This window comes from Sinohyriopsis cumingii, chromosome 9 (genome assembly GCF_028554795.1).
Source record: "Sinohyriopsis cumingii isolate HCF-2022 chromosome 9, ASM2855479v2, whole genome shotgun sequence".
Classification (NCBI taxonomy): Eukaryota; Metazoa; Mollusca; class Bivalvia; order Unionida; family Unionidae; genus Sinohyriopsis; species Sinohyriopsis cumingii.
Genome location: NC_142969.1, coordinates 59,471,115 through 59,495,947, shown reverse-complemented (window position 1 = coordinate 59,495,947; position 24,833 = coordinate 59,471,115). Strand labels below are relative to the sequence as shown.

Sequence of the window (24,833 nt, the reverse complement as noted above, 5' to 3'; positions counted from 1 at the left end):
GCGAGCTTGTACAAACCATTGGTACAAAGCTGAATCTAGGACATTGTCATTAGCTAACTTAACCCTTTTACGCTGTAAACCAGTTTCCTCTTCAAGAATGTTGGGTAGACTACGGAGCTTTCCTTCATCTGTTTTCCACCCTCACAAAGTGGACTCGCTGATTCCTAGATCTCTGGCAAGCTGAGTTTGTTGTTTGCCCTTCTTTAGTTGATCTAGGGCATACAGTTTCTCTTTAGCAGAAAACGACTTGCGTTTTTGAACTTGCTTTTCCATAACAGTAAAATATTTTTTTTATATAAGCAAACAACGTACACAGATAAAGCTCAATAACTAAGTAATGAAGGCCTGCAATGGTTACGAATCACTTTTTATATAAAACAAAATTAAGCTGAACGGATGTACAATTTCATACCCTTTTAATTTACAGATAATAAAGTGGATATTATTTACTTTCAACTGTTTGTTGTTTGATCACACCGCCAAGCACAGCATACATGTTGGCGGCTTTCGTCCTTTGATGTTTATTAAATTGTGCGACTCTTGTATCAACCACAGCTTTGTCTGCTGCTTGGCTGTGATTGCAGTTAAATAAGAAGCCTATGTCGGCTATTGTTTGAGCAACGACTGTATACAGAATTCATGGAAGACAATCACAAAGACGATTTACTGGCTTTACTCGTGGATCCGTAATAAGTAACACTTCCGATAATGTTTACTTCGGCTTAACAATTCAAAAACCTAATGAAACCAGTTTTCTCTTCTAGAGTAGAATACGGAGCTTCACCACAACCTGTTCAAATTGATAAATTTCAGAAGCCAAGCGTTGTACACACTATTTCTCGTACGTTATATATATCGTATTATTTTAGAATTCATACACGATCGCTTCTCCAAAATCACTTAAAGAACCTGGATAAATTGTTAAGTTCCGATCGTTTATTATTAAAAGTCATACGCGAATTCTTCCACCAAATTATAATAAACGTTTTACACACTATTTCTCGTACGTTAAACAAATATTTTCACGGTCCGATAAAAATACACGTAAATGATATTCAAATTTCAGGAACCATGCCACGATCATATTATTTTAAAAGTCACAACTAATCTCATGCCCAAAATGAAGTTAATTTCTTGTTTTGTTTTTTTACTTTTCTCCAAATTTTTTTTCTCCATGTGTGAATGAATATGCGAAATTTCGGGAGCCATGCTACGACCGTGTTATATCCGAATTCGCGTTATGGCGGGGCGCGTTATAGCGGGGTTCCACTGTAATTGGATTTAATTGGACCTGTAGTTGCTGCCCAGAAAGTTACCAGACCATCCCACTTCTGACTCAACCATATCTTTGGGTAGGACCTGTGAGCTTTAACTTTGCCAAAAGAAACCCTTCCTTTCTAGTTATTATTGAGTGCAGGTGTCCATAAGATAGTTCTTCGCATATGTATATATGCTTATATTCAGTTTTGTCAGCTGTGATTAGTAGAGTTTTACCCCTAAAAGTGGAGTCTCTTTGACCCAGAAGAGTGCTTTTAAGTAGAGGTTGGATGATTGGCATTTTCTCCTCCTCTTGCCTATTTTCCTAGTGTTGATGTGATTGAGTAATGTATTTGACAGAGAAAGGAAATTTTATAATAAATTGTTTCTCCAAAAATACTAATCACATAAATTCCTCCCTGCAACCTGAGCATCCTGTTGCAGATATTGCTTAAGCTAAAACTGATGATATCCGGTATACTGAGAGCCTCCTAGTGTAGTGAGTGGGGCATAGTCTATAGGAGTTACTTCTCTATACAATTATTGACATATAAACTTTTTCAAGGCTATTGGAGGGCTGGATTCAGAAGGTAGAAGTAATTTCTAACATTGATTGGGTATGCATCTTCAGAGAAACATTATTTACTATCAAGTTTCCTATTTTTGAAGCATGTTTCTATCTGCAAAAGCCAATAAAACTTAATCAACATATTTTATACCAGCCTTTCCTGTTCAACTTTGTATGCAGATCATTTCCAGTTAATAACTCAATGAAATGTCCCCTAGTTTTAAGTAACAGGTTCTGTAGAGGCAGTAACTGCTCCGGTAATTGGCCTAGTGGTTAGAGCATCTGCCTCGGTTGTGGGAGATCGTGGGTTTGATCCTCTGCCAAGTCATACCAAAGACTTACAAACATGGTACTAACAGCTGCCTCGCTTGGCACTCAGCATTAAGAGGTTAGTTTTAAGACTGGTCGGCCTGGTGAGAGGATAATGTGACTGGGTGGGACGTCATGCTACATGTCTGCAGCATGATACCTCAGTGCTAGACATCACTATAAACTGCCACACTGCAGACATCATAGTGATATGACTGAAGAATTGTTAAAGCTATGTTAAAAATCCAAATCACACCCACCCACACACACTCTGGCTTTAAGGAAGATTTCTTTTGGAGAGGCAGTTAAAAGACTACCCCTCCAACTTGCCACGCCATGCAGATTCTTATTTTAAAAAGAAAACTAAAAGCCATCCCTGTGACAGGGGAGGGATGATAGGCAAGACAAGCTAAAAGGGATCTTTTATGTCTTAAGTGTCTGTCAGCACTTAACCTAATGCCAGTCTAGGAGGAATTTTTACAGAGAAGGTAAGAAAACAAATTTATCCACCATGAAGCCTCTTGTTGCCCACAAATGATTTAACACCCACCTGCAGTCTACCAGGAGGCGCCAGACTCCTTCAGTTACGATCTTGTTGGATAAGCCTATTTACACAAAACAAATTGGTGATCAGAGTCATTTCAGAGGGGGTTTGGATCTCGTTATCCAACATTCCTCTTTTGTCCCCTTCCCTTTCCAATGGATAAGCCATCAGATTGGGAGGACAATATTCTTCAGCAGGAGATTAGTCACTATCAGTAAATGGATGGTGTAGATCAGGGGTCTCAAACACATAGCCCATGGGCCACATGCGGCCTGCCAAGCCGTATCATATGGCGTGCAAAATGATTGGCATTACAAGGTGTCATGAAAGATAACAAAGGTGGTGTGGCCCTTGGGCCATCAAAAATGCCCTCATGTAGCCCTCAGGGTGGTTTGAGTTTGAGCCCCCTGATGTAGATTGTACAAAAAACAACAATCTCTTTGTTTCTATTCATGGCTGTTCCTTTTGAAAAAAAGTATTCAAACAATTTGTCATTGTTGCCACAGGGAATTTCATTTCTGGAAATAGAAGCAGGGAATTTTCATGTTTTAGTAAGACTGGATTGGGGAGGTAACCCTAATGTTACTGTGATTGGGTAAGTATTCTCAGAGAAATAATTTTAATAAATTTACTATTCATAGCCATATATGATAATTAGATTTTCTGGCTATTACAGCAATGGTTCCATTTGATTTTTCTTTACACATGTTTGAACTTGTAACTTATGTGGACAAAAACCTTGTTAGCACTATTTAGCAAAAACCAGGCAAATATAATGTTGGCATTTGTAGGTGCATGTAGATAACTTTATTTTATTATGATGCCATTATAACTGTACTTAAGCATCTTTTTATTTCTTTTTTCCTTTCAATTATTTCTTCTGTAGAGTTCATACAAATACAAATTTATTTGGGGGGGGGCCAAGATTTTAGTCTCCTCACCTCTATTTTTATACTTGGATCAATGATCACACATGCCAATTCTCAAACAAGTAAGACAAATAAGTTATTTTAAATTTATGTAAAATTACGTATTTCCCACTATGCCCACCACAAAGGCTGAAATAAAAATTTCCAAGCATGTTGGCATAATCTACACCTACAGAACTACCATTTCTCTAATTTATGGTGTCCAGCTTTCATGGTTTTAGAGAAGTTTAATAGATGGTGTGTATCAGATTATATCAATGCTTCTTTTAAAGTTTATGGATAATAAAAAAGCTCTCAAAGGGTCACATTGTTTCAAAATTTGGAAATTGATTTAATTAGTTCTTGCTACCACTTTTAAATATAATAAGTCGAGACTGAACAAGCATTTGAAATTTGCAGTGTTTGTATTCTTCAGGTTTTGACAGTTATAAATTGTTAAAATTAAAGATTGACTTAATATAGAGACATTAAAATGTTGTATTTATCTGATTCGTAGAGAGTACTTTGAAATCAACTAACTTCACTCATGATTTGTAAAAAGTAGAAGTATGATTATATTTGTGTGAAGTTTAGGAAGTTTTTGGTAATGATTTAGTCCTTTTGTTGCATTGATTTTGAAAGATATCATTTGCATGCCGTGAAATTACTTTAATTTAATCCCAATTTAGGATTCTCTATATTGACATAAGAACCTCTGTATCTTATAGCTAGTTCACCAACTGGGTCATTGACGGAAGGTATTGGAACTGATGATATTCTTGAAGAGAAGAAAAGAATAGAAATTTTACGAAAGCACTATGGGGATGATTGGCTTCGAGCATTTTCTGCAGAAAAATATGGTCCGCCTAAAAGACATGAAGAGACATGTGACAGAAAGAAATCAGATCAAAGTGACATACCTGGAGATGTTGAAAATGAAAAATTAAACATAACAGATGTACCGCGGAAAACACAAGATGTTCAAACAAAAGCATCAGATGTTCCAGGGATAACACAAGATATTCAGATAAAAATACCAGATGTTAATAGGACATTGGATGGCACTTTGCACCAGAACCATGCTAACAAGAGAGAAGGTATTGTTGAATATTTAATTTATATGAACGTTTCCATACAAAAAACATCTCAGAACCAAAATCCTTAGTTACCAAAACAATTTTAGACTTTAAATTTTCATTAAGAGACTTGTAGTGTGTCAAAAACTATATTTATATTTAGGTTTAGTTGTCCATAATTGCTTTTAAATGAATTTATTGTTTCAGGTTTGTTCATAAACTATCCAGTCTTATAAATTGATGTTTCATTAAAACAAGTGGCTGTAAAATTACACCTATTGCAATAAATGTTTGAATATTCTTTTGATGGTAATAACAATGTAGAATATTGCATCCAAATGGAATTTAACATGACTAATCAAGCTTTTTACTGTGGTTGAAGCTGTCAGTTTCAAAATTAGCGATAGAGCACTAACTTCTTGACTAGTATGCATCTTTCCCAGTGGCTTTGTCCCAAGCAGATGCAGCCAGGGAATTTATTTTTAGCCCATAATGTAAACATGCCGTATGTTAGACCATGCTCTGCAGAGTTGTTTTAGTAATAACTATATACTTGTTAAATTCATTTTAAAAAATTGTCAAGATTGACCTGACACTGATGTCTGCATAGACATAACAATTTGTAGGAGAAACAGTGCAAGAAATAGAGTACTGTATTCAAAATTTGTTACTTTATTTCTCGCACCACTTTCTTCCAGTTTGTGAAGTCTGCTTGGGCTTGGCCAAAATGGATTTGTGAGAAAGCTTGCCTGTAGCTTCCTTTGTGTCAGTGGTTCTTTCTGGTGTTTTCCCAGTCCTTTCTTTGCCAGTTATACTGGCCACAATGTATGGCCTTTTTGGGCTGAAAAATGGCATCAAACTTCAGAATGACAACAACATAAATCGAAATTTCCATTCTTCAGATTGGAAGAGAAAGGGTGCAAGAAATGAATACTGTATCTAAAATTGCCACTTTTTCAAGTGTGTGTTGGTATTAGCTGTGCCTTTTTATTACAAATTAAATTGAATTTATCATGTTTGATTAGAGACATTATTGAAGCAGTAAGGGGGCATGCACAATCAACCTTCTTAAACTTTAGCTTTGATACCTACATACAGTAAAACCTGTTATAAGCGACCTCTGCTGTGAGCAACCATCTGTCATTTCTGACCACAATCATAATGCATGGATTGATTTTATTATATAAACACTCTGTCATGAGTGACCACCTGCTGAACGCGACCAGCAACCACAATGTCTTGGCAAAATATGCATTTTGACACCGCTATGATTGACTGCATCACAAAAATGGGGATACCGACCTTTATTTAATCCCTGTAACAATGATTGCTTATACCAGAAAAAAACCACCAAAAAAACCCAAACAGGCTGGCTACCATTTATATCAGAAATTTGTAGATTTGTTTATAGTGTTTTATATTTTCAGTTGTAAACCAGACTAAAGTACAACAATACATGTAGATTATTCCAACACTTAGCCTGGTTCCTGGTTTCAGTGTAGCTCTTGGCTACATGTACAAGTAGGACCCAGTATCCCTATCAACAACTGAATCACAAGAACAGAAACAGTTACCGCTGAATTTTATGTAATCATTTGTAACAATGACCACTTGAATAGTAAAGATTGTTCTGATAAAAAACAAACATAAAAGAACAAGAAAAAGGGAGTCTGGCTACCGGTTTATAAAGGGACAGACAGTACAGTCTGTAAACTAGGCTAATGTACATGTCACGAATTGCCATTATAGCGCCAAAATTAAGGTAGTGGTCGCATATATTGTTTTGTCATTTGCATTAATCTGTATTGCTTGGGGGTGAATAAGGTCTTTGTGAAACCACCAAGTGGGAATTATTTGCAGGTGTCAGTTAAAAGTGTTAAAGGCTTGTGATGTTTATTGGGTTTTTTCCCCCGATGTTAAAGTGATTTCATCCCAATCACATTGTTTTGTCTATTCAAGTTGGTGTAAACAGGTTACACACTTTGTTTATAGAGTTAATCTCTGTATATCTTCTTTGAATTAAACCGTTGACTTTTGTCTCTAAATAAATGATTCTATTTCTGGATGAGATAATTGTTTTTTTTTTTTATTTCATTAATTGTTAGATATGCAATGCACATGTATAGAGTTTTCATATTTTCCCAAAGCCTAGTCAAAACTCTTTACAGTCAGTATTACAGCTGAGCACTGATAGTGTTAACACCCAGTACCTTAATAACAATGATAGAAATTCCAATTAAAAGGAGACAGATTTTATTGCTGGAGAATGGAGTATATGTACAGTGATTATGGTTATTTTTCTTCATTTGTTCTAAAACTGGACCTTGGAAACTGGTCTTTTTGTACAATCCTTTTATGAGAAACCACCTGTCTTGAGAGATCATTGTTTGGTGGCAGAAGGGGTGGTTTCTCATAGCAGTTTTTATTGTAATTACAAATTCTGCTCTTTGGCATCACTTTAAACATTAGTTACTGGAAAATTTAGTCTGTCATACAGTTGAAAAATAGAATATGTTAAAAATGGTCAGGACATGGGACAAAATCTGTATAGTCCTGCATTTTCTGGTCATGTTGAGTAATGTTTAGAAGTAACAAACTGAATCTAGGGTGTGCCATCTGGTACCAAAATAACATTGACCAAAGCACCGTAACATTCATATTTCATATTTAAATACAGTTAAGTTTAAAATGACACAAGAAAAGGAATCAAAGTCTCTTGGTCAGTCTTTATAAATCTAAGAAATGAAATGACCTGGTTTTGTTTGCAATGGTCTCCTTACCAGGTTGAGTGGTATATTTTTATATGATCTAAAATGAAGATCAAATGCCAGTGATGTGGCTTGGACAAATTTATGTGATGTTACCTTAGAATAAAATTATTCTGTTCATTGACTGATGGTGATAAAACATTTAAGGTAAATAATATAGATTGAAGACAAAAATGTCCTTCTGTTTTATCAGTACTATCAAACTATTGGATTGTACATTTTATGGTACACACTGTTGACTTCAGCTCTTTGACAAAATCGACATTTAGATACTTACATTTGATATATTTGATTGTTTATGATATAATGGTGCTGGTTCTTAACCAGACAAAACAAAATCCAGAGTATCAGAACAAATGTTTGAATTTTAAAAAGTTATAGTTTGGAGAAATAACAGCCCCTACCTTTGAAAATGTTTTTTTTTTCCCAAAATGTTATACCCCCTTTTTAAAAAGTTCCAGTTATCACATGTTTTACTATGATTAATATTTTGAGATTTAACAGTTTTATCCATTTTCATCGCAGCTGGAAAATTGTAACAGTACTTATGATTATGTGGATGGAGAAAAAAACCGGTGTTCTTTCATTATTATACTGTCCATGGAAGCAATGGATTATACTGCCTTACAGTGAGACTGCCTTGTAATGAAGTACATGTTATAGATAATTCTACTTCCACATAATGAAACTGGATCCATGACCATACTCCCCTTATAACAAGAACTGTGCTATAATGAAGGACCCTGCAGTGAGGTAGTGCTGTGTAGTTTGGCATCATATGAATCTTAATGAATACACACTTGAATCGGTTTAATAAATATCATCAAATTTATCACCTATTAAAATTGCATATGAAAACTTTCAAAAATGAGGGGCAGTTTCTGATGACAAATTTATGCAAGACATTTTGTTTATGAAAGGTCACACTGATAATAATTTTGCTGACAAAACATTGTAGATTTTTCTGTAGCAAAATTGTGATGATCGTCATGTCAGATTGCACATTATGTTTGAATATATTTATCAGAATAATTGATAGCAGATGAACTAGACGAGAATCTAGGGGTGAAATGATTCATCAACATATCAGTGCGTCTATACTTTTGCTGAAACGATACACACATCGATACAGGAGATGGAGAATCGATACAAAATGATACTTAGCGTATGCATGTTATTTTACTCTTTGGCAATCATGAATAATTATTACTAGTTGCCTTGTTATTCTGTAAAATTATAATCTGTCTGAAACAGCATTTGCAGTCACAGGCACTCATGTTCATTTTAGTAAAAACGGAAAAGATCATTTGAGAATACCCACTTGCCATCTACAAGTTAACACATGGTGACATAGTTTGTAATCTGGCCCCCCCCAATCCATGCTAATTATCTTAACCCAGAAGTATGTTAAGCTTATACTGTACATTCCAAATGTGTTCCACATGTTTAATGAAGTACTTTACTCATTATTTAGTAACCTCTTTCACGCGAAGTTTCTACTTTGAATTATATCGTGACTCCTTTGGTCGATTTGAAAGCTATGCTACTGGTGTGTTGCACATTGAAATATGTTACATTGAATTCTCGTTTGTGGTTATTGCTTGTTTCATTCCAGGTTAAAGAATAAACACCAATCAGAAATCAGTGTAGCTTATTCTCTGGGTGACAAACAGGATGTAATGGCAGAGCAACAGGGAGACTTCTATGTCAAGAACTTAAGCAAAGATGCTGACAGGGTGTGCCATTGCATGAACTGTGTAAACTTTGTATTAATTTGCACACTTGGAGAACAGTGAAACTTGAAAACTCCCGTAATTTCATTGAAAGTCCCACATATGAAAATGTGCTTGGCAAAGTATACAATGTTTATTTAACCGTTCTTGTTGCAACACCTGTTTTTCAGGTAGCAACTGTTCCACATCTGGGTTCTTCAAGCACGACATGAATGGTTGTGAAACTAAATTTTATTAGAACAATGTGTCCAGGAATAAAAATGATGGCGTAGTTTGAACCATTCATGAAGAAAGTTTTACAAATGCAAGTTTTAAATATGGGCTACCAAGAAAACCCAAATTCTCTGATTCCTGGTATGGTTCATTACATCTTCATTTGGCAAATACTTGCTGATGATAGTGATGATGACAATACATTTTTAAATTTATGAAGTATATCAGATTGTTGGAGCTGGGAAAGTGTTAATAGAGATACCACTGAGTAATTTTGAGCCTGAAATGGTGTTAAATATGAATCAAATGTACATGCTGGATGGACAAAACAATAGATGGCGTGACCCTTTCAGTGGTATTTCAAAATTAAATGGACGAAGGGCAGAATAATGAGCCTAATTAAAATACAGGCAGTTTAAAAGTATAATGCAATTTTCATTTTTTTTTTTAATTAATAACATTCGTGCAGAGGATCATATGCTACAAAACCATACACATGTATCCATATCAGGGTCAAGATAAATTTAATAAAATAAGGGTTAAAAAGTGCAGTTAAGAAGTACAGATATTTATTTTAATACTTCTATCAGCACAATCATTGATGGACTAAATACCCTTTTACAGCATTATGAAACAGACAAGAAAGTAGTAGTCAGTGAACCACTGATTTAACAAAGGAAGTTTATGTTAGTGAAAAATCCTATTTTGGAGCAGATGTATCCAAAAGATAATATCTGTGATCTCTGGAACAGTCACAAGAATCAGTTTCCCAACATCTCCAAGCTGACAAAGCTAACTATGTTTATACCCCTTCAGAAAGAAGCACAGAACAATATTAATACAAAGAAAATGAGCAGAGTATGCTCAGAATTAAACAACTTGAGGTGACATCTGTCAAAGATGTTGATTTTAGTAGAGCTATAAGAAAGTGGAGCAGGAAGAAAGAGAGACAGATATTGAAGTTTAGATAAATATTGACCTACGACCATTTCTTCCTGCCCATCTTTTTTCTTTGATAAAGGGGGAGGTTACCCATAAGATAAAATCCTGTCATCATTTCTTCTTAAATTGTACATGGAAAATAAATTTGGAATTTCTCTTATGCAGAGATATTTAACCATTGAATGAAGATGCTGTAACCATTGAATGAAGGTGATGTAGCCATTGAATGAAGGTGATGTGACCATTGAATGAAGGTGATGTGACCATTGAATGAAGGTGCTGATGGAATCAATGAAATTAGCATAGAAAGAGCAATGGGGCAGATTTCAAACTGCTCAAGTTTATCACCTTGTGTAAATTTTAAAAAATTGTAGAATAGGGCTGGGTTAAGTCAATAGTTTTCCTTTTCACGAGCAAATACAAGTACCTGTGGTGTAACAGTCTTTTCACTAGCAGATACAAATACCTGTGGTGTAACAGTCTTTTCACTAGCAGATACAAGTACCTGTGGTGTAACAGTCTTTTCACTAGCAGATACAAGTACCTGTGGTGTAACAGTCTTTTCACTAGCAGATACAAGTACCTGTGGTGTAACAGTCTTATCACTAGCAAATACAAGTACCTGTGGTGTAACAGTCTTTTCACTAGCAGATACAAGTACATGTGGCTGTAGCAGTCTTTTCATCTGCAGGAAATAAAATGTGATAGATTTTGTTGGTATTCAACTTTGTTCCCATGCCCAGATTTGTTCAACATGAGATTTTCTTTGCATGAACAAATTGCATTTTTCTTCTGTTTTGAAGATAACAATATAATGTCTTCCAAGTGAAACTGAGACACAGAATTAGTAATAATATGTTTTCAAATCATTCTTGTTGTACAAAACAAAAGCCATTAAATGGAGCTGCCATTAAATGGCCCAAAATGTTGGATAAAAGTCACCACATCCAACAGGTAGTCTGTTTGAAAGTATTGTTGTTATCTTCTCATCAATGAGAATTGCATATAAATATATGATAACTCTATGTCTATCTGTAGTCTGGAAATAGGAATAGAATGTCAGCATACATGAAAGGGCACCAACTACTTTCCAAAGATGGAAAGACCATGAAGTTCATATGTATATCAATTTATATCAAATCATGAATCATATCGATATGTGGCACAGGTGTATCATTTCACCCCTACTTGAATCTGCTTTCAAACAATGCAATTATATAACAAACTGTGACTCATGCATGGACCAAACTTAATTATTTTCAGAGGAAAAAGTAGATTTAGAAAGCCACCAAGGCCAATCATCTGATAGCAGTCCGCTTGAAGAGGTACAAAAGTCAAGCTTGTTAACAGACATTTATGCTTCAGCAGGCACGATTAACACATGGGATTCGACTGATGAGCCTTCAGTAAAAAAAGTTCTAACAAAGCAAGAGACACTTGCAGGCTTTGAGTGGACACGCACACAGAGTCAACAAGAAGAGCTGTATGGTGAGATTATGTTAATTTTGTGTAATTTTACATGAGACTTCATTGTTTTTGCTGTAATTCAGCTCAAGACCATTGTGGTGTATTTGCGTGGTAAATACCTCTGATTATAATCAAGCAGATATATCTCATCTGCCTGACCCAGATGTGCCATTGCATAATGTGATGGCAGATTATGTTAATTTTGTGTAATTTTACATGAGACTTCATTGTTTTTGCTGTAATTCTGCTCAAGGCCATTGTGGTGTATTTGCGTGGTAAATACCTCTGATTATAATCAAGTAGATATATCTCATCTGCCTGACCCAGATGTGCCATTGCATAATGTGATGGCAGATATATCTCATCTGCCTGACCCAGATGTGCCATTGCATAATGTGATGGCAGATTATGTTAATTTTGTGTAATTTTACATGAGACTTCATTGTTTTTGCTGTAATTCTGCTCAAGGCCATTGTGGTGTATTTGCGTGGTAAATACCTCTGATTATAATCAAGCAGATATATCTCATCTGCCTGACCCAGATGTGCCATTGCATAATGTGATGGCAGATATATCTCATCTGCCTGACCCAGATGTGCCATTGCATAATGTGATGGCAGATATATCTCATCTGCCTGACCCAGATGTGCCATTGCATAATGTGATGGCAGATCAGGCTTTGTGCTGTTTGTTCATAAGATTACTGCAAATAAACTACATAGACCCAGATCTGTCAGTGCATCATGTGGCATCAGACCTGGGTCTGTGGATTTTGCACTAGGACTTGACTTTTAACAGAGTACAGTATATGCAGAACACATTTTGTTTATTAGCTTTCCATAAATGTATGTTTTAGGTTAACTTTATGTTTCATGAAAATAAGAACAACCTTGTTATTTTTGTACAACAAAGCAATATTTGGTAATTACACCACCCTCGAAAACTCGCATATAACATGGGGTCAGTTGTTGATACCATTTTTAAAAATTAGAAATTACCAAAAATTTGACCCCTATTTGTTGAAAATGAAGAAAATCGTGATAAAAAATTGGTAATTGAAACCATGATATATCGCTCGTTTTATCAACGAAAAAGTTGAAATGACCTGGAAATTTTGAATCAACATTATCAAATTATCAACTTTTTCTTGAGGTAGCACTATAATAAATATATACCAATTAAGTACATTTTTTAATCAAGTCGGATACGTGTTTTAGTTATATCTTTAAACTCTGTTTACTTGTAATGATCATAAATACAATGTGCCCTGTTGTATTCAGACATGAAATGTCAGTCTACCATAACATCCAAGTCTGCGAGAACTTAATTCAGTGCTGATGGTGTTTTGATACCTAATTTGCATAAGTATTTGTTGTATTGTTGCTCTGAATTTTAAGCTGACCTCCTTGTATTACCACAGTAATTAGACTTTTGTATCAAAAAAGGGGGTGGAATAAATGAAAAGATAAAAGGCATGCCAATCCAGCAGCCCCAGCTGATTGTCAGATCAACTCATTAATTGAACACCGTTATAATTTTTTTGGGTGAACATGATCTAATTAAACTACCTTAACTTAGCATACTCATTCACAAAAGTGACCAAATATAGCAAGACAACCAAGCGAATACTTAATGACATACAATTCTGTTTCACAGATACGTTTTATTAATGAGAAGCTAGTTTCACAGTATGTAATTAATTTGTAATTATTGAATTGGCAATCAGAGATTTCCACATGGATGAGAAGAAGTTTCACTATTACTTGCAATTAAATCATGGCATCAATATTTTACTAATAGAACAATAACAAATTGATTGTTGACAATGAGGACTGTTTACGAACTAAATGTTCTGGGTTGTTTTCTTTTAATAAAAGGATTCTTGTTTAATTGTGCATTTGAATCAATAATTAGTCTGGTTTCCTGCTTAGTATTGCATTGCATTCCACTATGTTAGAGAACAAAGCATCAAACATACGGTTCAGAGAACCAGAATACTAAACAGCAACATAAAGCAGTGATGTAATACACATTGTTTTCACTTAAACGAGACGTTTGTTGAAACCACTTGGAATTATGTTAATGATCTCTCAGCAGTTGGGCATCTTGAAAATATAAAGGTCATTTTTACATAAAAATGAATAAGAAACTTAGTTAGAAAAAAGCGCTTTATTGACAATTATTCCCATTGTGATTTTAAAACGATGTAGTCAGCCATTAAACAGACCAGTTTGCCCCCACCCCATTCACAGTTTTCTTGATGTCAAGTGAGGAAGGCATCATTTCATTTTGTTTTTGAGGTCCCTAGATAATTTGCATTCTCGCTTATTGTGTAGTCTTTTTTTTTGGACCCTGTTGTGCGCAAGTTATCAAGGGAGTGGTGCAGTCGGAATAGGGAATAAGATAATAAAGAAACATATATGTTTATAGTTATCGTTATTTATTTCCCAGTTTCAGAACTATTTCCAGATATTTCTTTATGCACCAAAGGTCTTTTTGTAATAAACTTTTCTTGGATCTTGTTTGGTGATTTTAAACAAATTTTTATTTATAATTTAAGGAGAAGAGAGTGAACCATTCATTGTGATGTTGCCAGACAACAAACTAGAAACCATAATTATAACATTGAATGATCGATACATTATTGAGAAGAAAGTGGATCTCACAGTCAGTGAAAAGCTTGATGTCAAATCTCTCCAAAACTACAGGCGTATAGACCATGTAGCTAAGAATCAGAATGTGGAAGTAGACATCTCCTTTCCCACAATACACTTGAAGTTTGACTCTGTGAACAAAAGAAAGAGGGAGAGATTTTATGCTATGGAGGACAATACTTATGCAGAGGTAGGTTTTTTTATTTTACATAACAAAAATACATACACATTGTCAAGGTCAGCAAGGTCACATTGGGTGCTTGTATCACATTGGGTTGATATGGAAGGACATCAGATCGTACAGGAACTGAAGGGTCAAGCATGATTCTTTGTCCTTTGCTATCAAACGAGTCATCACCGCTCCAGTGGCCTAGTGGTTAGAGCGTCCGCCTCGGATGCTAGAGGTCGTGGGTTCGATCCCCGGCCGAGTCATACCAGAGACTTAAAAAATGGTACTAACAGCTGCCTCGCTTGGCGTTCAGCATTAAGAGGTTAGTGTTAGGACTGGTCGGCCTGGTGTCAGGATAATGTGACTGGGTGGGACATCATGCTACATGTCTGCGGCATGATGTCCCAGTGCTAGACATCACTATAAACTGCCACATTGCAGACATCGTAGCGATATGACTGAAAAATTGTTAAAGCTACGTTAAAAATCAAAATCACATCACATCACAAATCACATCAAACGAGTCATCATACAAGCAACCAGATCAACTTACCGTAGTGATGATGTGTTTATTATATACCCTAAATGATCATTTCATAATAAAACGACAAGTTTCTGTGTTTTTTTTATACTTTGATTCTATCCAAGTACTCCCTAAATGTTGTCATTGTTATAGTGGCCTAAGTAGTTGGAGCATCCGCCTCTGATGCAGGAGGTCAACTGTTTGAACCCCACCTGAGCCATACTAAAGACTTATAAAAATGGTACTAGCAGGTGCTGTGCTCGGTGCTGTTCATTAAGATGTTAGTGTTAGGACTTGTTTGCCTGGTATCAGGATAATGTGACTGGGTGGGACATGACTGGAAAAGTTGTTAAAACTTCATTAAAAATACAAATCACACACACACAAACACCTCCTTCACTTTATCACCATTAGATGGTATCATCCTTGACAGAAATCTATATCAGATGTCCATCTAATACAGGGTTTCAGATCATCATTGAGCAAAATAGATTTTGTCTTGATTTGTATAATGATGGTTACATAGTAGATGAGAATTATTTTATATGTTGAATGTATCATGATATTTCAACAAGAACATAATTGTCAGGTAAAAATAAACACTTTGAAAAACTCCTGAATAATTATGACAAGACATTCTGTTATTTAGATTTATTAAAAGTGAGTTTTAGGAAGAATTAAATATATTAATTGATGATCAACTTATGGCAAGTTTCATGCTATCAATAAATGGATGAAAATGCTCTTTAACATTCAAGTTGTAAACAAAAATTAATTACATACATAAAGAATCAGATAAATTGAATACTCCTTTTATAATTTCACATTTGGCATATAAAATTTTATGACATAGCATAGAGTTACCTTAGGTTAGCTTGGCTTTCAGATACTCCTATTATTTTGACACAAGAGATAACTGTATTCAGGCTGGTTGTACTTTTCACTACTAAACTCGGTGATTTGGAACAAGTAGATCAGGTAATGTGTATGTTAAGAAAATATTCTGACTCGTATCTAGATAACCTTGTCCTATTTTTTAAATTCATAATATATGTAAAAAATGTGGCTGTAAGTTCATTACAAGCTCAATCATGGCCTTGTGATGTTCTCACTTATCACCATCAAGATGTATTAACATCACATTTAGCATGACAAATATCCATTGCCGATATCATATACTGTATATACTCGCGTATAAGCCGAATAATTTAGGAAAAAATAATAGCCTGGAAGATGGGGGGGTGTGTGTGGTTTATCTGCGGGCCAATGTCCAAACTTAACAATTTTTAGTTTTTTTTGTTGACTGCTGTAATGGCTGTAAATCTTGGGACACGAAACAATAATTTTTTCCGTGTCCTAAGACATGTGCATGTAAAAAAAAGATTAACTTTCAGTGACCTGACAGTTATTAAACTGTTACACAGTACACTGCTCCCTTGATAACTCGTGCCCGGATAACTCGCGATCCCGCTTATAACGCGGTGTTCGTCTTGGCTTCCGATTTTTTCCAGAGAAAATGTATTTAAAATATCTTTAAAATATGCTGAACATGAAAAAATTACGATAAAAATTGATAAATTAAACCTTGATACATTGCTCGTTTTATCATCGAAAATGGTGATTAATGCCCGTAAAAATATAATCCATATTTTGAAATTTGCAAGTTCTAAAGAAGAATTAATTTCAGAGATCTCGAAAACGCTTAGTTACGCATATTTGGATGCCAATTTTTGATCTGGGACGCAGAAAATCACTGAGGCTGGAGTCCTCCGTACGCATGTAATAGGTGTGTGGGAAAATTCAAAGATTTGCCGGTCGTGTTTCAGCCACCTGCTTTGTGGGAAAATGTGTTGATCATTTAACTGTGCTGATATTTACAATGACAGAATTCAGTGACTGAAAGACTCTTTGATGTACTGTTGCCATTTTATAAGAGTACATTAAAAAAAAAAAAAAAGAACATGATGCAACAGCAAGGCGGCTAGTTCAAAGGCTTTGACTGGTGGCCGAGTGAGAAAATGTACTGATATTTAGTGATTGAATTCAGAGGCAGAAAGACCCAGTTTTAAAATCCTAGTGAGACCTCTGTTTAAAGATATCATATATTATGTAAGTTTTTATGATAAATAGTTGTCAGTATACTGTAAATAAACAGTCTGGTGAAATAGCGATCAATGAAAACTTTTGGTAAATGCTAACAGGTGGCAACAGAGAATAAATAAACACCAATTAAACGTCTTCCTGTATGAAAGTCAAGTTCTAATCTTTAATTCCGTTTCAGTGTAAACATTATAATCACAACATATTCTGTTTATTGAAAACATGAAAAGAATCAATCGACCGTCACATCAAAACCCGTGAGTACTTCTGTGAGAACCTAATTACATGTACATGCCAGCTTTGTTTTGATCAACAACTTGGGGAACTGTTTGTTGCATTAAAAAAAAAAATCGATTACAAGAGACCGCGGGTGCTGGATTAAGGGTCTTGGAGCTGCCTTTGACGTAAAGCAAAACAGTAACAGAGACAACGACGATGATAGTGACTTCGAATGCTTCAGTGAAACTGATGTTATTAATGCCGAGGCTGTTTGGGAGAAATTCGTACAGACTCATGGTCCTGAGATGGGCGTTTCTCTTGATGATATGGAGGAGTGGATTTGTGCTGACAATGATTGCCCCACAGCTGAATACATGTCAGATGTAACTATAATTATTTCTATAGCGAACAAATTTGCAGCAGAAGACGATTCTAACTGGAGTAACACAATTGTTGAAAGTGATGCAGACGCAGATGTTGCACCCCCACCCCTCTGCACAGGAAGCAATCAGATATTTTGATATTGCCATAAGGTGGCTGGAGACCCAAAATGTTGACTACGTAAAGCTCATGCAGTTGAGAAATCTGAGGGATTTTGTTCGGCGGCAGAGAAACCAAGGAGTAACACACACAAAAAAAAATAACTGATTTTTTCAAAAAGTGAATTGATATTTGTCAAGCGTGGCACAAACGGCAAGTATTAACTTGTTCTAATTTACGTTGTTTTAAATTTGTAGACCAATTAAATATGTTAGTACTGATTAACCCTTGGTTTTTTTTGTTTTCCATTTTACTTCTATCACATTCAAATCTATCTATCGTTCGATCGACACTGTTTCTCGAAAAGAGTCGATCTTTTGTATAAAAAAAATCGTCTAATTTGGCTCAAACAATAAAACTAGAATGTATCCAATTCAACATAAAAATTAGTGACGTAGTACACAATGTGTGAAGTGGTACACATGTTAAGCGAACGTAAACCACGTGGAATAATGTTTTCGATGATTGCCTCAATATACTGTAATTTATCCTGAAATTAATGTTGTCCTATGAGGAAATAATAAAGTACACCGTTATGAAGAGATATTTATTAACAGTTAATCTCAGAACGATTATAAAGTGAGTATTCAACAGTATAATCTGCCTACCCTACCCCCTTATTTCTCCATTATGTCGTCAATCACTTTATTGGTTTTGGGCTTATTTTATAGGGCCCTCGATAACTCGCGCCTCACTTATAGTGCGGTCGATGTTTCTGGACCCCGATGTGTGCGAGTTATCGAGGGAGTGGTGTACTATGATTGATTTTGTTATTATTTTGCATGTACATATTTTCTGATTTCTCCAACATGAAGTTAATTAAAAGTAAATATAGATTTCATAATTTGTGGGCCGGTTGAGTTTACCAGGGAGACCATGCTGAATTATAATGAACAGTACTTACACAATGCAAAGAGTACATTGCGTAACTTAAATCCTAACTTATTCCCAAACATATTAAATGCAGATTTTGCTTTATTCATTGTTTCGACCAAATTGCATTCTTCCAGTTAACATTTTAGCAAATCCTTAATAGCTGATTCATTTACGTTGAATCACGTGCTCACGAGTTACTCATTTTCAGTGAAATAAGTGATCCCATAAATTGAGGTAATATTTTTAAAAAGGTACGCACATTTAATTGTACAAGGCACATAACCATCATAATTTACATGTTCGTGAAGAGTGGTAACAATAAAGGCTAAAATTCTCATATAGTTCAACTAAGATCATCATCAATCAATTTTAGTTTTGTGTTTTAGCTGAACAAACATCATAACTTTCCACACAATGGAAAGCCTGATATTTCGGCATCTCCTATGTTGATAGTCGGTGAATTTCTTAAGTTTTGCAACAGAAATTCAGGCCAGTTAATCATTAAAACCCTGAAACTGGCTTGTGATAACAGGGAATTTTGACCAGTAACTATACAAGTACATTGATGTGTAGTTGCCTTTTTTCCTTCATATTAGCACGATTACCATAGTTTTGTAAAATGGGGGCAAAAGCATACCAAAATAGCCAGCCTTATGGTACCATATATGTAGCAACTGTTTTCCCCTCTTTGTATATAATAATAATAATAATAATAATAATGAGGACTTTGTATAGCGCCTAATCTTTAGAAGCTCTAAGCGCTTTACAACATTAGACAACACCTATAACATAAAAAACATATAATGATATGATTATAAAAACAAACACCATGAAATTAGAAGAAGAAAAAAACATGCTGAGAATATTTAAGGTAGGAAACATTATTAGGTCTTTAAGTTTGTTCTTGCAGTTGAAATAAGTGAGTTTTGAGAGCACTCTTGAATGGGATCACTGTGTCTTTGTGTCAAAGTTCAGTGGGCAATTCATTCCATGTTGCTGGGCCCTGGTATGCAAAAGAATGCTGTCCATAGTGGGAATAATGAGTATACGATTGTCAGAAGAGGAGCGTAAGTATCTTGCTGGTGTGTACACATGGGTGAGGTCGGATAGGTATGTTGGACTAGAGTCCGACAGTGAAACGTAGCACAGAGAACAAATTTTGTGTTTGATTCTGGATCGAATGGATAGCCAGTGTAGGGTACAGAGCAGCGGGAAGGTGTGCTCTGATCGTGGTACACTAAGTATGATCCGAGCAGCTGTATTTTGAACTTTTTGAAGTTTCTGGAGCAGATATTGAGATGAACCAGACAGAATTGAGTTACAATAGTCGACTCTTGAAAGTGCTAATGAACACACAAGTGTTTTAGTGACATCAGCTGAAAAATATTGGCGAAATGAGCTGATGCGTCTCAGCTCAAGATATGTAGCCTTGCATATGTTCTTGATATGTTGGTGCAGTGTGAGAGTACTGTCCCAAGTAACACCTAGGTTTCGTACTGATTGTGTGAAATTAATGTTGGTGTTGCTGATATTTATTGTTTGAGGTAAAGGATGTGAATGAGAAAGTGTTTGTGTTGTGATCAGAATTGCCTCAGTTTTATCATCATTCATCTGCAGCTTGTTACATGTCATCCATGATTTCACATCAGAAATGCACCTCTCTACACCTTGGATGTTAGCATCAACTTCAGTCGGGTGGCTAGATTTGTATATTTGGGTGTCATCAGCGTACAATTGGTGAGGCACTGGATGATGATCTATGACACTTGAGAGTGACAGTGTATAGAATGAAGAGAACAGGTCCAAGAACATACCCCTGTGGAACACCACAACATGGATCAACTGGGCAGGAGTGCATTCCATATGCAGATACAAGTGTCCTGTTGACCAAGTAGGACTTGAACCACAACAAGGCTGTATCATGAATGCCAAATACATGCTGGAGATAGTGAAGTAATATATCATGGTCTATTGTGTCAAATGCTGCAGACAAATCAAGGAGGGTGAGGACTGTAATCTTTCCACTATCCAGCGCAGAGAGAATGTCATTAACTACTTTTGGAATAGTAGTTTCAGTACTGTGGCAAGGGCGATATGCAGATTGTACATTGCTAAAGAGACTGTTTTAATTCAGATGAGATACAAGCTGGGATAGAACAACCGTTTCTAAGATTTTTGATATGAATGGGAGATTAGAAACTGGGCAATAGTTCTTTAAACCGTTATGGTCTAGTGTTGGTTTCTTCAGCAGAGGCTTTACAATGGCAGTTTTGAAAATTGATGGAATTCCCTGGATGAGAGAGAGGTATTAATAACATCAGTTAGTGAAGGCAATACTGGATCTAAGCACTCAAGCAGCAGTGATGTTTGAATTGGATCAAGTTCACATGACTTTGGTACACTCTTCATCAGGATTGTACATACGAAATCCATAGAGACATGTTCAGATGCTGCTAATGGTTGCCACTCAAATTCTGTATCTCAACTGTATGGTGACGACAAGTCAATTGAAATTATGGTGTCAAGCTTATCTCTAATGGTTTGTACTTTGTCACGGAAGAAATTTGCTAACATGTCCAGAAGGTCAGCTGGAGAGAAGGTAGTTGGAAGTGGTGTAGATTTGTTCCTTGACATTAGCTTGTTTGTAATCTCGAAGAGCTTTTTGCAGCTGGAATTTTCCATGATCTTAGTAGTGTGGGCTGATTTTGCTGCATGGACTATATTTGTGACATTCTTCTTAGCCGCTTCATAGATATGCTTATGAGTAGTGAGTCTGGCGGAAAGCCAAAGCCTCTCAACTTTACGGCGTTCTCTTTTAGCAGTGCGAAGCTGGTCTCAAACACTGCTATACCATGGAGAACACTTTTGAATTGATCCTCTGCACTTGGTAGCTGGGGCATGTTTGTCAAGCAATAAACGCAGGCAGTTATCAAGTTGTTCACTCGTTAAGTTTTTTTCATGGGAATGGCGTTATAGCATATGAAGTTACAGCATTCGTAGTGATCATTCTTGGGATTGAAATTAGTTGTGGATGATTTTATTGTTGTGGTTCACTTTTTTGTTATGGTTTATTTTTTGTTATTTTTGTATTATTTTAGAGGTAAAAGAAAATCATTAATTTACATGAATAATGTTTAAACTTAACATTCTGTTTAGTGAAGAAGCAAATTCTTTATAGAAAAGAAATTATTAAGTGAAAACAATAATTCACAGGTGATACAACAGAACATGTGGGACTTTTCTTGTTTAGAAGAAATGAAATTTGAAGACATAATGTAATAATCGTGAGTTCTCAGCAAAAATCGGAAGATATTATGTAATTGGGAGGTAGGTGTGGAGTGACCCCAAAAATCTAGAGTTTTTTTAACCTCCGGCGTGAAAGGTGACAGGTATGGTGTATGGTTGCTTACATCAAAGCAAACTACAACTAAATTTTTACGGTATTAGCATCGAACCGTATTGTTTTTGTTCATTGTGTTGTCATACTGGGATTACATTTTAATGAGTTAGGCACTTACAATTTCAAAGCAGAGTAAAAACATAATTACCAGTGCACTGATATAAAATGTCCAATGCAATAATGCATAAACAAACAATAATCGAGTTAAAAGTGAGAGGTTGTATTACAGCAACTCGCGAATGCTGAATTCTTGTCATCGTTCGATCAAATTATACACAAATCTAAATTGGGCAAAAACAATAAGAAAACAGAAAGTTAAATAAATTACTTTTCAAACAAGTTTATACCATTTCTTTTTAATAATCATGCACACTAACCTTGAGACAAGTATACATGTAATTTTTTTAAAATATAACTTTGCCTAAATAGAACTTACCATGTGCAACTTGAGATGTCTCAGTTGTAGGTCAGCTTATACGCGGGTCATGCACTTTTTTAATGTTTATACCTGTTCAGTTTGGGGGTCGGCTTACATGCAAATGGGCTTATACATGAGTATATACAGTAGATTTGAAATAGACACCCCCACCCCACCCTGGGATATGTAAATCCTTTTGCCTGTTCACTGCAGTACTACTACAGAGGATCATGTAATCTGATGAATTTTGAAATAAACAGCAACAGCCAGCAGACAATGGTAAGTGGCAGAAAAAATGGAATTTTCCTCTAGCGATAACATTGGCCACGGCACTGCAGAAGACACTTGTCTTCAATGTATTTTGTAGAGAATGACTTGCTGTTGATATAAACATTATGATATTATTATGCTGATATTGTAAAAATGTAATATAACATAATATTAACTTGCCGGTATCATAAAGAATTGTGACATGATAGTTACTTGCAAATATTGTTAAAAAATATGCCATTATATTATCATGCCAGTATCTTAAAAAACTAATATAACAAAATATTAACATGCCATTATTGTTAAAAATAATGACATGATGATATTAATATAGAAATATTGTAGAAAAATATAACATTATGATATTAACTTGACAGTATCATAAAAACTAATACATCATTATTGATATTAAAAAATGGTGATATCATGATATAAATTTAAGCTTTCAATGAAACCACTGCTGTGAATGGTGCAAGTGAAGCTTTCAGTGAAACCACAAAATGAATGTTAAAATGTTTAAACTGGTAATGAAACCACTGCTGTGTATGATGCAAGTTTAAGCTTTCAATAAAAGAACTACAGTGAATGATACAACTTTAAGGTTGAAAGTGATATCATTTATGATATCTCGGCAAGGTGTTGAAAAAGTCTGAGAAATTGATAAAATGTTGTAAAAATGTCTCGGCAGAGGCAAGTCTCCCATGGAATTCTGTTTAAATTCTAATTGAAATGGTCATGTATCATTGATGTCAGTAGCAGGCAAAAATCATTTGTTGACTCCCTCCACCTACACTTTAAAAACATCATGTTAATATTGTCTTCAAATTTATTTTTATTGCAAACATTTTCAGGATGTAAATCATTTGAATATTCATTTCTTTGATAAAGTAAAGTTGCAGAATAGTTTCATTGCCAGCACTATTACATATATTACATACCTTGGAATCAGGGGAGATAATCTGTGGCTGGTAAGAAAAAAGAAATTATTTTTTCAGACTCTGTAAAAGAATCAGCATTATGAGAGCAACATTGAAATTTGTGAATGGGTTACAAATAACTGTTATAGAAAATGGTGATGAAAAATAGTTTGGCCATTATATATAGGTGGCGAGTATACAGAGGTTGTATTAAATTAGAATAAATTGCTTTGGACAAGAACTTAAGGTCAGTTAGCATAGAAACAGGTGTTATAGCAGGCTTGATCTAGTAAAGTACTGTCATAGTGGTACTGGTTTAAGGATCTACACTTACAGAGGAAGTACTGTTACATAGTGGGCTAGGGAAGTACCATTGGAGAATCGGCTGGTTTAAGGAACTGAGATTACAAAGTTGCTGGTTTTGGCCCATCTTTAGTCTCTGATGACCTCTAGAATGCCTTATTATCAGTTATAATTTTGTTTCTTTAACTTGTTCCAGCAATTCATGGCACTGCTTACAGAAAGACTACATAAGCTGAGAGCAGAATGTGATACAGAATCCAGGCTATTATATGAGGTACTTGTTTGCATTTATTATTATTTATAAATTGATGTAAGTTTCTAAGACACTGCAAATGTATGACAAAAGAAATTGTACAGCTCAGAGTTCTAACTGTAATTGGGCCCATATTTGCTGAATAGAAGCGCTGTATAATGAGAATGATTGAAATTTTTTTTTTTTGTTGCTTGTGTCAAGAGGAAATGAACAAAATGCAAATCAAACATATAGTAATTTAATTTATGTAAATTAAATATATTTGTTCACTTTTTGGTATTTGTACATTTGATTTTGCCAGATAATATTGTTTACCAAAAAGGTAATCAAAATTTAATACAAAAAAATAAGAAGCTACATGACGTTTTCCATCAGCCCATATTGTGTCATACATATGATGACCAAT

At 35.2% G+C, this 24,833-nt stretch overlaps 1 protein-coding gene across 1 annotated transcript in view; it reads left to right on the top strand.

Annotated features, from left to right (window-relative positions):
• The window catches only part of LOC149791896 (uncharacterized), a 198,587-nt gene that overhangs the window by 95,828 nt on the left and 77,926 nt on the right, over positions 1–24,833 (top strand). Inside the window, exons 11-14 of the mRNA XM_089969492.1 lie at positions 4,315–4,683; positions 11,582–11,806; positions 14,346–14,629; positions 24,371–24,448. Coding sequence (XP_089825618.1) covers positions 4,315–4,683; positions 11,582–11,806; positions 14,346–14,629; positions 24,371–24,448 — 956 coding nt within the window. The remainder of the gene's footprint in view (positions 1–4,314; positions 4,684–11,581; positions 11,807–14,345; positions 14,630–24,370; positions 24,449–24,833) is intronic.